A 13,338-nucleotide genomic window follows, 5' to 3' on the forward strand; every position below is an offset into this window, starting at 1 on the left:
GGGAAGTTCCCCAAGAAGTCAAGAACTGTGGAAAAGACTTGTGAAAAACACCACCATCACTATATCTCCCTTCAGTACTTCCAGCCTCTTCCCCTCTTCCAAGCAGAACAGCAGAGAGGAGTAAAGCCAAGCTTGGAATCTCCACCACCATAGCTAAATACACCCAAAAACAGAACTCAATTTTTTATTTTTGATTTACATTTCCAAGCATCTCCCATTTGATACCATGGTAAACTGAATGGTTAATGGAATTATTTGCTCTCTTTAACTTAATGTTTACATCAATAAGCATTCAAATACAGTCTTAAATAAACTACTGCAACAACAATATTGATGCTTCTATTAAAGACTGACAAAAAGAGCTCAACCCAAAGGCATTACTAAGTAGTTCAGTATTTTGCAATTTGCCTGATCAAACATTTTTGGCTTAGCAGAACATTCACCAAAAAAAAAAAATCAAAATAAGAGAAAACTGACTTCTGTTTCCAGTTCAACTGCTGACTGACAGGTCTCAAGAAAGCCTTTCGTTTTCCAACAGTCTTCTGCCTAGACAAGGGGGATTATGCTTACTTACCACAAACAAAGCTGAGATTTAGGAAGCATAAAGTGCTGCAGAAAAAGAAATACAGGTGGCTGAGTACTACAACTCCACAGAAAAAGAAAGAAAACTGATTATTTTAAACAAGAAGTTTATTTAAACAACAAGACGCTTTACTTGAAGGGAAAACTATCTAGGATTTTTTTTTCCTTTTTTTTTTTTAAGAGTAATTTTTACCCCTACTTAGACAGAGATTGCTCTACATGTAACAGCTACGTACAAAAAAGTTATAAAATTGCCCTTGGTTTTACAATGATAAAAGAAAAACATTGAAATTATCCAATCAAACAAAGTATGCAAGGTTTTTGTTTTTGAACAGTGAGAGCAAAATAACTTACTGGAATATAAAGATAACTCGGCTTATTCTGTGATTCTGTAAAAGTAGAAGGAGCATGCCACTAACGGAGAGAGGGGCATTTTCACAGAACCAGTTTGTTTTCCCACCCCATCGCCATTAAATGTTGATCAAAACATACCATTGGCCATTTAGTTAAAAAAAAATATGCATTATGTCTGTGCACATCACCAGTTACTTTATGTACAATAAAAGGAATAGGAAAAAAAATCAGAGAGAAGAGAGAAAACTATACTGCAGTAGTCAGGATGTGGCTGAACCAAGTCTCATTTTTCTAATTGTGAAGTGTCGGCTGTGGGAGCACAGTTCTGGAGAGGAAAGTAGCAGGTTCTTTTTTGTGTGTTTGTTTTAGTAAACTCCTCCTGTTTGCTGCTGGAACACATCAATTGTATCTTCATCCTCCATTTCCAACTACAGCAGAAAAGAGAAAAAAAGGGCTTTCAACTCTTCTCACATCTCTGCAGCAGCCTGGGTTGTTCTTACATTTCCTGACTTTGTGTTTACTTTTTATGCAACTTAACCAGAGCAGCCCCATTCCCCCCCCACCACCATCACTTTGCACATTTAACAAAACTCACTAACTCAAAAGCAAAAAAACTGTTTGGAAAAAAAATGCCAGTTGATAACTGTTGACCTAGAACAAATTCCAGTACTAACTTCAGGGTACACTGTGTGTCTCCTAAGGAACAAATTTATAATATTTGATTTCTGTTGCCTGCTTTGCCATTGCACCTTTGTTCTCCTATTTACTTCCTCAGTTTACCTTAGAACTTTGCCACAATTCCACTTGGCTGCTGCTGCTCAAATGGCTACAGCACTGGAGAAGTAGACTGGAATTAAGGCCTCTGCCCAACCAGGCAGTAAAACCAAGGATCAGCAAGCACAAAAAAATTAAAAACACTTTGCATGTAACAAACTTCCAGTGAGGAACAGCAATACTTCATTAATATAATTCTTTTTTCATCCTTATTTTTACAGCTGCTATTCCTGGGATGTTAATATCACCCACTGACAAAATCTGTACCAAAACTGAAGGAGCTGCTGTACCTAATGCAAGTTACATTTCTAAACAGACTCAGCTGCTGCTCAGGAAATCAAACTGGTCTATGCCATTTACCACAGCTGTGAACACACTGACCCTGAGCTTCAGCAAAACATGGATGGAGAGAAAACCATCCTGTTGCCTCAATTATCAGTATTGCAAGTTAAAAGGTTGCATAGATTGGGGCTGTAAGAGGCACGTTCTTTGGAGCAACAGCTTAGAAAATTCAGAACTAAAGTCCATTATTTCATAACAAGTGGTTCTGAACAGCAGATAAAACTATCACTTGGTCAGGCTGATTAAACAGAGCTCTGTGGAGCAGGACAGAAAAATGCTCCAGAGCCAGGGAACCATTCTGTTCTTGAAATGGCCTTCACTCTACCAGTTACAGACAACCCCAACTTCACTGCGCTTATGAATTTTATGCTGCTGAAACAGCTTCCGATTACAAACAACAGAAAATTACTTTTGTATTACAAATGCAAGCTTGCAAACAGGATCTCTGATAACATCCTGGCCAGCTTTTATCTAAAAAATAAAGCCACTGCTTCAAGAAAAACTCAATTCTTAACTTACCATCCTTCTCTCAGAGCCATGAGTCAATAAAGTGACAGTTTTACAGGACTCACCATCTGTACACTGTACTTAATTTTTTTGCTTTATTATTACAGTTATACAGATTTATGAATCAAAACATTAAATAAAGTCCTGGATTCCATTTCTAATAATCCTAAACTAGTTACACAAAAATAATGGTAAAAAAAAAATCCAGTTCTATCAGTAACATACACATTCACACAAGTATTTGACAGGGAACTGAAGCATCAACTCCTGCAGCAAATTTCAAATAGTTCTTTGGCCTTGCTTGTACTGTTTACCTGTGCAGGTGTGTCTGTTTCATTAATTGGCTGCCCATCGAACCGGAATCTGATTTGCCTCATTGACAACCCCTGGACAAAGAGAAACAACACAAAGGGAAATAAATCTGGTGTAAAAGTACTCAGTAGTTTGCTCTTGAACTTGTAACTGAATTGCAGCACCATCACTAAAAGCCACCATTATGCAGGACAGGGTTTCTGTCCTCCCCTCATGCCCTGACTTTTAGCCATTTCACTCCAAATCCCCGCAATCTGTTTTGTATTAAACACTGCATTGTGTCCAACAACTCAAGAGAAGCAACAGTGCCCCCACTGACTGAGTTCAAATAAAGCCATTTCTGCTACATCCCAAAGGCCAGCAGGTTTATTGTGCTTCTGAATAATTCACTTAAAAACTAGGTGCAACTGTCTAACTAACAAATGTCAAACAGTGACACCCAATACTCCTTTTTGATCTCCCCGGAAAACAAAGGCATTCTAAAATATTTTTCCCAGAAATGCAACAACAAAATTAGTCTGCAGCAGCAAAGAGTAAGCAATGGGAACTTTCTGACCTCAAACTGCTATTATCAAGAAATTGATGTATCAAAGTTTTTCCATGCACACATGGAACTTCCAAAAAAAAGTAAAGGAATTTTCGACTTCCACGAATTACCCAGTAGTATTTTGGATAAGCATTTCTACTACACAACACTCTTCCGTCCCTAGAAGAATCTCTCCCATTCACACCTGAGCCAACAGACTGAAAAATGTAACTTGGGAGCAACAAACAATCTCTTCTACTGAAAACATCAGCTCCAAAATCTTTAGTGAGTTTTCAAAGGTGTTTTACAGCACCCCCCATTCTGCAAGGGAAGGTGAATGACATTTGGGGAAAAAACTTCCTTTCCAGTTCTATCTATTCTCTCCAGGGTATCTAAATATCCAAGAAGCCCAGTCTGGTTTTGAAGCCAATCCAATGGATTGCAGGGTCGTGCTTTGGCATCTCTTGAGTTAGAAGAGAAGCCTTCATTCAGTCTGGCAAGAGCGGATTTCACACACAACAGAAAACAATGTAGTAATTATTTCTGAGGAATAGATTTGTCAGGAAAAATATTTTAATAAATGTGAGTAAACTTTTTTTATTAACTTTATGGTTCACAGCAAAATGCCTTCTCCAGCATGACCAAGAGTCTGCAGTGTTCATTCAGATCATCTGGTCTAAGGAAATTGTGTGGCTCAGTCTCATGGCAGCAATGCATTTCTGCACAGCAACATTTGGTTTGAGCCCTTTTCTCTGACCTTGTGTTTCTTAAAATACGTATTTCCTACTCCCAGAGTGTTGCTTTTTTTCCAGGTTCATGACAACTTCATGAGCTAAATAAATGTTAGCTGAAAACATACTGAAAAATTCTGTTTTGGATAGCTTAGTGTCCACAAAACATGATGTATGGTCCATGGATCATTTTTTCACCACTTAAAATAATTTAAAATAGTCTTGATCTTCTCAACAGATCACTCAAGTTTAGTTACTTCTATTTTAGGTCTATTACACACACTACATGATTTTCATCCTTTATAGCTGCTAAATTCTCTACCACCTCTCCAAAACTAAATCCGAAATCCACAGCTTAAGGATTTAAACCTGGGTGTACCTAGTTAGGTAAATAAATACATGAATAAAATCCAGCTTTCAGAGACATCCAGAACAAATGTTTTTAAACAAAATTCAGACGTAAGCACCTAAGAAATAAAATTTAAAGACAAATCCACCTCCACAGAAATATTCTTTGGCTTCTTACTAGATTAAAAGTGAGATTAGAAAAAATGTCTCCTATTCTCAAGATTGACTCATTTTTTACCTCCAATTGATACCAGGGTTTTTTGGCTGGCTTTTTTCTGTAAGGAAACATTTTGGCAATCTAAAACATCTTAGAATCTCACTTTTGCTCGTTTCAAACTAAGTACAAACGTTACTTCTAAAATCTTATTTCTGAGGACTTTTATAGACAAATAATCAATCCTCAAACTCCCCAACAGACAGATATAAGTGCTCTCTATGACTGGAAAAAGCAACACACAGTGATTTGCAAGATGTAACAAAAGTTTGTATGACTGAGGTTGGAAAAATAAACTCACACCTTCCAACATTCACTAATTTCTCTTCAGAACACTCATACAAGAACATATTCACATGTTTGGTAAAAGCTGATTTTTCCTGTCTTTACTCCTATCCTGTTGTGGCACAGGGTAAACCAAAGAGGTTTTACTACTCTTATGTGAATTACAAGGGTTTTTTCCTGGTGATGAAATAGTTGCATCAATATCTTATGCTGACTTTATTGTATTTAATATCATTGAATATTTGTGTTCAGAAAAAAAAAAAAAACCTTCACAAATTGTGACACTTTTGTACAGGTAGAACCTTTTAAAGAAAGTAATTTTTAAAAAATCATGGAAAATAGAGACAAAATTTGCCTAATCAAAAGCTTCAGAAGGAAGAGTTCCATAGCACTGCTCAAACAGGTGTTTTTAAAACTTGCAGTAGCTGCCTGCAGCCTCACAGACTGACTGCAGCTGCCACCACACCAGCAAATACATGGCGTTTGTCCCTCAGAAGATTCATTTGTCAACCAGGCCACAAAAGAAAAAACAAAGCTCATCATTAAATGTACAAGCTCCTTCTCGAGGTATCTTCTCATCTCATTACAGTAATACTGAGCTAATAAATCAGAAGTCAATGACCAGACCAAGAAGTTGCTCACAGCTATAAAAACCCCTGATTATCACTTAACTCTCTCTCTCCCCCAAGTTCATCCCAAACCCATTCTTTCCACAGTAATATTTCTGAGCAGTAGAGCAGCAGTTACCTCCCAGAAGCCTCCACCTATAAGTGCAGATTTCACAGATGACACCAGATCTTTATTTCACCCATTTCCTGCCACAACCCTCCCAGTCCACCCTGTAACAGACCCCAAGGACACTACACTTCCCACAGCACAGTTAATTTCTATTAAATCTCTATCATTTTGTATATTTACTCAAGTTTTAAGACTTTAACTATCTTCCTCTATCCCTGTGGAGATCAGCTCTCCCCCAGACCGTTCTCCTGAGATCATACCTGTCGTTCACAATAGGCTTTCATTAGTTTACTAAGTGGTGTGTGCCTCTTAATCTTAAACTGCACCACAGACCCATCTTGCCCTGCCACCTTCAGATTAATGTGGTCATTGTTTTCAGTCTTCACTCCTTCCTGTGGAGGAAATAAAAGAAAAAAAAAATAACCAACACTTTTTTAAAAAGGTATGAAACAAGAAGTTATCATTTTACCGAAGTGCAACAGGTCATTGAAAAGGAGGAAATAAAGATATTAGAGCTGTTTACTGGCTTGAAACTTTGAATTAGGAAATAAAGGTCAGTATGTTTCAGTTCAAAATTTAAAGCAAAAAGCCACATTAAAAAAAAAAATCTGATATTAGCTGTCATTCTGCAGACTAAAAATTTAGAGATGAAGAATTACCAGGCCAGGCATTCAAAACAGATTAAAAAAAAAAAGATATTTCTATGAAGGGCACAACAATGTACAACACCAGTGTTCCCAGTGAAAGGAATTAAGTTACCTATGTTATAACTATGATCTGTTATAGTTGATTTGTATTATAACTGTGATTCCAACCAGCAGCAAGGCTCTTTCTCACTGCATCTCAAACTTTTTCCTACCGTTTAAGATACTTATGAAAAAAACTTTTCCGACACTTAAAAGGGCTATATTTGAAACGGTGATAAAACCTGAAGCGGCCCAAGTCTGGTCCTTCAGAAAACGTTTAAAAAACACCCCACATGAAGCAGCCCGACCCTCTGGGAGCGGAAAACCGCGGAGGATCAACTTGCAGCTCGGTTCCTCGTGTTGTGGCCGGGGCTCGGAGCTATCCTGCTCCTATCCTGGGGTGTCCAGCACCCCACTCCAGCTTTGTTTTCCCCCTTTTCAGGCAGCCGCGTCCCGCCATGTGTCAGCTGCGCGGCCCCGCCACTTCGGACGCGGTTTTAAAACCGTGTGGGGGAGGAAAGAAAAAAAAAAGGAAGGAGGGGGAAAAAAAGGCTACCAAAAAAAAAAAAAAAAAGAAAAGAAAAAAAAAAAAAGCCAACCCCCCGGCGGCGGCCGCTGCTAATTCCTGCCGTGCGGCGCGGAGCCCCCGCGGCCCCCCCGGCCCCGAGCGGGCCAGAGCGGCACAAAGGGCCGGAGCCGAGCGGGGACCGTGAGGGCAGCGGCTGCCGAGCCGGGCGGCGGGGATGCTGCGGCCGCGCAGGAGGAGGAGGAGGAGGAGGAGGAGGAAGGCAGCAACAACCGCCTCCAGACCTGCCTCTCTCCCCGCGGAGGGCGGGAAGGCGGCCCGGGCTCGCCCCCCCTCTCCCCGGGGATCCCCCGCCCGCCCCGGGAGCCGCGGCCCCGGCCCCCCCCACCCGCGCAGGAAAATGGCGCGCAAAGGCGGCGCGGGGGCCGCGGGCCGGGACCGCCGCCTGAGGGGCCGAGGGCGGCGGCGGGAGCTGCGGAGCGCGCCGGCCTCACCTTGGGCTTCTCGTCGGCCATGGCGAGTCGGCGATGCGGGGGCGACTCGGAGCGCGCACAAAGGGGGGGCAGAGCCGGCCGAACGCGGCGGAGAGAGGGAGAGAGAGGGACAGAGAGAGAGGGGAAGGCGGGGGGGGGCCGGGAGCGCGCACGCACGGCCGCGGGGCCGCGCCTTGCCTGCGTGCGCGCACCCGCCGCGCTTTCCCCTCCCCCCCGGGCGCGTTCCCGCCGCCCATTGGGCCCCGGCGCGCGGGGAGGGGGCGGAGCCGGGGCCGGGCGGGGGGGCTGGGGCGGGAGGGAGGGGGAAGGGGGGGCGGAGGGAGCGCGCGCGCGCCCCGCGGCCGTTACATAACGCGGCGGCGGCGGCGGGAGGGGAGGGGCGCGCGCGCACCCGCGGCCGCGCTGCCCGCGCTCTGCGTGCGCGCGCCCCCGCCCCGCCCCGCGCGGCGGGCATTGTCCTTCGCAAAATGGCCGCCGGGCCGCCCTCAGCGCCCCGCGCCGCGCCGCACGCCGCGCCCTTCCCCAGCACACCTTCCCCTGGCCATCCCCGTCTTCTTTGGCCTGTTCAAATCTTAAATCTCCTCAAATGTGCTCAAAGCCACCGGGCCGCCTGCTGCAGCCCCCTCCCGCAGCCCCCTCAGAGCCCCTCAGTGCCCCACATGGTGTTCCCCACACACACCTTCCCCTGGCCATCCCCAGCCCCATTGAACTGCCCAAGGAGCTTGTGGAGTCCCTGTCCCTGGAGGTGTTTAGGGGAAGAGTGGATGTGGCACTCAGTGCCATGGTCTGGCTGACAAGGGGATGTTGGGCCACAGGTTGGACTCGCTGATCTCAGAGGCCTTTTCCAACCTCACTGATCTTTTGCTTCTGTGATTCCCCCTCATCACAGCCTCATCATATCTTTCCCCTCTGCTCGTGTCCCTTGCTGTGTTCTGGAGGACACTGATGGCCAGGCAGCCCCCAGAGCCCTCGGGCTGCCCCTGTAAGGGGTTTGTCCTGGGAGAGGTGCCATGGCTGTGAGGGAACTGAGTCCCTGAAGCACCCCAGCAATTACACTGCATAAATCAGAGGCTGTACCACCAATCGTGGGATTTCTTAAAGTTCTTTCCAATTGGATGGAGCAGGAAATTCTCAATAACTCCAGAGATTTCACAGGTTCACACAATGTGGGTCGTGTGCCTTTTTTCATCAGTGTTACACCCACCACCATCATTTGTCAAATGCTTCTCTACATCATATAGATGGACAAGAAACACCACAAAAATTATCCCTGACAGTCCCTCAGAGATGGATTTTCCAGGTGGGCATCACTCTATACTGGCACCACTCTGAGTCGTGACACTGAGGTGGCCATGTGGCCACACACCCCCTGCTCCCGGTGTGACAAAACCTGCACCATTTCAGAGATGCTCCTTGTCCAGAATAAACTGCTCACATAGTGAAATATCGACTGAAGAGAAACTTCACTAACGGGCAGAGCTGCAGATTCGTTTTTCAGCGTCAGTTCTTGTCCCTTTCCTCTGCCTTTGTCACTTACTTCACGTTCCAGCTCCTCCCTTCTGAGCACAGACACAGGGATTGGATTTTTCCTGCAATTTTCTGGAAATTGCAGAAGAGTAACAGCAGAGAAAGCCAAACATTATCCAAGTCCACAGTTGAGAAAATGGCACAGCCATGGCCCTACCTGAGGCAGGAGAATGGCCCAGGCAGCCATCTGAATGTCTACAAAATGTGGGCAGTGAAGTCTTTTACCATCCCTTGTAGTCCAAAATTTAGCCTGAAATTTCATAGAACCTTTTCGGTTTAGTATTTTACTCCTTCTGAAGAGTCTTTATGACTCAGCTGTGAAGAAATCCCCAGCACTGAAGTGTTCCATTTGACCCAAGAAGGCAACAGATGCTGTTTCAAATTGTGACTTCGACTCAAACAGATCCTCCTTTGAGCTCTGCTTTCCACTCCTACCTGTGTCATTTTACCTGATTTATTATCAAAACATCAATCAGTTGATCCTGCCTGTTTTCTCTGAGTTTAATTACTCATGCTATTATTTTTCTATTTGTTTAAGGTACTGAGAAGTGAGAAGCACCCGTGGCTAGAGAAGACAGTATTCTTTTACCCAAATCCCCCTGTATGTCTGGGTGTCTCAGCCTTCTATGATCTCCCTTCTCCTTTTATTTGAGCTCTGAAGAGCAATGATTTGGTCCTTCTCAAGTCCATCATCACTGCTAATGAACTACTTGTGAGAACAAGGAGTCAAAGCACCTGAATCCTCACTCTTCTTCTATCTCATCCATGGCTTTTTTAAGCAATTCTCCAAACCCATGGGGTACTTAAAAGCACAAAAGACAAGTGGCGATTCCCAATGGACCTTAAGTTCTGTTTTTAGAGATGATTCAACATCACAGAGAAGTGTGAGGAAGGGCATCATGGGGCTGATGTGGCATGATGGTCCTGTTTTATTTTCTTCTTGTCACTTCTTCCCCCTCCCTCCTTAAAGATCCCTGTGCTGCAGGCCCAGGAGGAGGATTTTTTTGGGAGGTGGGATGAAACTGTCCAAGCCCCGAGTGTGGCATGAAGGAACTGAAGGCAGGAATGGCGTCAAGCGAGACACACGTTAAGGCAGCATCACAAATAGAACAAATGTGCTAAAAAAGACAGGAAAATACTCTAGATTTTATGAGAACATATGGGAGTTAGACGTGCTCAGAAAGGCTGAAAACTGCTTCAGCTGCACCAGCTCTGGTCTCACCACCAATCACACAGATCCCAAATCACAGAGCAGGTTTCTACAAACCTCATCTCTGTGTGGCTTTTCTTTTTACATAGCAACAGAGGAAACTCTGAGAAACTGGAGCTGACAATAATCAGTGCTAAAACCTGCAAAGGAACCGGCCAGACAGCAGCACTGGGAGCGAGCAGTGGGGGCAGAAGCCACACTGGGAACTACAAAGGCCACACTCCTGCAGGGTCCGGGCTGCTGCAGAGGGGAGAAAAGCAAAGCTTTTTGTCCCTCTGAGCTCCTCCTCTTCAATGCACCGAGCTGAAGAGAAGTCAATAGGGAAGCGTCACAGTGAGAATTCCTGAGAAATTCCATCTCTGGGGGAAAAAATTCCACGTGTTGTTTCTTAAAATATTTCTATGCTTTGTTTCATTCTTATACTGCAGTTTTATAAGGAAGAAACCTAGATCTTGAAGAGCTCTTTGGCTTCATTCTCCACCCTCCGATGAAGAGGGCAGAGAACAGAGGCTTTCCATAAATATTCCCTTCACACTGGGATTTTAAAACGTTTTTAAGACAGCAAGGCAGCTACAGGCAGAAGGTGTGAGCTCCTGCACACCAGCAAGCATTAGCCTACAAAACCAACTCCAGCACCTTTAAAAGTCGGTGTTATTTTGCACTGAGTCCAAGGCAAGAACAGAAAGCAAACAGTAATTTAGAGGTGTAAACAAGTGCATGGAGTTACTGGCTCAGACCCTGCAGGTCTGAGTGCTTTACTCAGGCTTTGCTCTTCATTAATTCTGGCTTAGCCCTGGGAGTAGAAAATACCTTTCGCCTACAGCCCTGCCTGTGCTGTGCCTTCCCCGTTCATGATACTGATCTTTCCCTCAGTTCCCCAAATAGCTTCCAAACCTCCTATTTCACAAGTTAGTATCTCCCATCCTCATCAGACCTTTTTTTTTTTCCTTCTCCTGACTGTAAAACACTTAGACGATTTATCTTTCCTTTCCTTTCTTTGCTGGACCCAAAATCTGTACTCCAAAGCCTTTCTGAGCAAGATGAGGGTCCATGCTGACATGGACATTTCCAATTCTGCTTAATTACATGGACTGGACAGGCACAGAAGCCTGCTTGAGAGGTGAGCAGGAAGGTTTCCCTTCTAGATATGTGCAGAGCTCCAGCCTGTCTTCAAGAGGACTAAAAAAATTCAAGATTTCATACTAAAACTCACCTTTCCAAGATGATTTCCCCAGGAATCATCCATTTAAGAACACCAGATGCTGCGGATATGAAAAGCCACTGACACTTTTAGGGAGTGAGCAAAGTGGACTGCGTGTGCCAAGAGACAGCAGGAGAGGATCAAAGAGTTCCAGCTTTCAGTGTCTCTTGACACAGATGGAACCGGGAGCAGCAGAGGACACTGCCCCATCCTAGATCCACCTCCTACACGGTGGTTCCCTACACGGTATTACGTGGATATTCTAAATATATTCTGCCTCTCACAAGAAACTGCTGCAGTTATAGAGGCAGTACCTTACCCTTGAGGAATGGTGGCAGGAGGCCTCTTACTGCTGGGCTTTCAGACATCCAGTTTTGATTTGCATCTAGAGCCATTTTAGTGACATGTGGAATGGCATTTTGGATCTAGGAATGCCCACTAGCATCATCAGAAGTCTGTGCAGAGCAGCAGCATTGTGTAAGACAATAAATGAATTTGACTTATTACAGGAGAGATTCAAAGGCAGGCACATCCTCACACAGGACCACTACCCACAATAAAAGATGAAGGGTTTAAAACTGATGAGTCTTTAGTTTCTCAAGCAGCTTTCTGATTATTTAAATTGTTCTACCCTGCAAAAATTCATTCCTCCTGGCCTGAACAGACCACTTCCTTTTCTCAGCATGACTGGTGACATGACATCCTCTTGCCAGAGATAACTGCTGGCTTTATTTTTATTGGAAATGATGGATGCCAGAGCTGATAAGTAAAAAAGGGTAATTTAGCCTTGGAGTGTTGCAGCATTTGTCATACGAGGACAGCAAATAATTTACGTTATCTTGAAAAATTAATTTTTAGTGAGCGTCTTGGGAAAGCACCAGCCTGAGAGGGACTGGTTCCAGCTGTGAGACCAACAAGGCAGCACTGCTAATACTTGTCTCTAACAGTGTATTGGTGAAAAAACTGGTTATTGGGAGGCAGGGGCAAAAAGTGAGTACATGGAGGTGGGAAGGAGAGCAGAATGGGAGAGGGGCAGGGTGTCCTTAGTGTTTTATCACACCAGGTTATTGAGTTGAATGCCACAGCAGGTGAGCTCCCAGCATTAGCAGAAAGGTGATGATCCTCCAGCAGCCTCAGCAGGCACCTCTGCACAGTGTCCAGGGGATATCAACCTCCACCTGGACCCTGAGGGAGGGAATGACTGAGGCACTGCTGCGATCCTGCTTCATGAGTCCTTCCCCAACCTGCAGGCAACTCACTGAAGTCACAGAGCACATAATTTGATTCATCAGCTTTATAGGTGTGCTAGCCCAGGAGCTCCAGAGAGTGTCACCTTCAACATCCCAGAGGCTCCTCTACCGGCCTGTGTTTGATGTGCATAAATAGGAGAAGCTGGTTGTTACATAGCAATCAGTCAATGAAGTGAGCATGAAAACAATGCTGTGTGAGTGACTGCACACTTGAACAGAGATCGGACAGGCTGCGGAGTCTCCCTCACTGGAGATTTTCCAGAACTGTCTGGACACAATCCTGTGCCATGTGCTCCGGGATGACCCTGCTGGAGCAGGGAGGTGAGACCTGATTACCCATTGTGGTCCTTCCAACCTGACCCATTCTGTGAGCCTGTGAATGCTGACTGACCATCTACATCACTGCACTGCACACCTGGGGCCAGCAGAGCTCCCAGCCAGCACTGAATCCATCCTGACAAGGAAATGAGGCAGATTGTGATGGGGCGGCATCCATCCATCCCTCCGTCCGTCCGTCCGTCCGTCCATCCGTCCATCCGTCCATCCATCCATCCATCCATCCATCCATCCATCCATCCATCCATCCATCCATCCATCCACCCATCCACTGCCCCCACTGCCCGTTCGGAGCAGCCCCTGCCCGCCGCGGCTCTCAGGGCTCGGGCAGGGGCGGAGCGGAGCCCATCCCGCCCCGGCGGGGCCTTTGGAGCGAGCGGCGCTTCCGGGGCGAG

At 45.2% G+C, this 13,338-nt stretch overlaps 1 protein-coding gene across 1 annotated transcript; it reads right to left on the reverse strand.

The window, feature by feature from the left end:
• Positions 1 to 672: 672 nt before the first annotated feature.
• Positions 673 to 7,640, reverse strand: SUMO2 (small ubiquitin like modifier 2). Its single transcript, XM_085077728.1, has 4 exons — positions 7,420 to 7,640; positions 5,974 to 6,105; positions 2,874 to 2,945; positions 673 to 1,364 (listed from the first exon to the last, which is right to left on the reverse strand). The coding sequence occupies exons 1-4, from the start codon at positions 7,438 to 7,440 to the stop codon at positions 1,302 to 1,304; spliced, it is 288 nt and encodes a 95-aa protein (XP_084933854.1). The 5' UTR covers positions 7,441 to 7,640; the 3' UTR covers positions 673 to 1,301.
• Positions 7,641 to 13,338: the final 5,698 nt, after the last annotated feature.

This window comes from Lichenostomus cassidix, chromosome 18, assembly GCF_008360975.1.
Source record: "Lichenostomus cassidix isolate B80296 chromosome 18, HeHo_3.0, whole genome shotgun sequence".
In the NCBI taxonomy this organism is placed as follows: Eukaryota; Metazoa; Chordata; class Aves; order Passeriformes; family Meliphagidae; genus Lichenostomus; species Lichenostomus cassidix.

Excerpts from the sequence above, each read along its gene's own strand:
- SUMO2 (XM_085077728.1), bottom strand. The coding sequence starts at position 7,440 with ATGGCCGACGAGAAGCCCAAG. Across the intron at positions 6,106-7,419 it reads TGGCCGACGAGAAGCCCAAG|GAAGGAGTGAAGACTGAAAA; the intron begins GTGAGGCCGGCG and ends TTTCCTCCACAG. Across the intron at positions 2,946-5,973 it reads AAGCCTATTGTGAACGACAG|GGGTTGTCAATGAGGCAAAT; the intron begins GTATGATCTCAG and ends CTCTTTGTCCAG.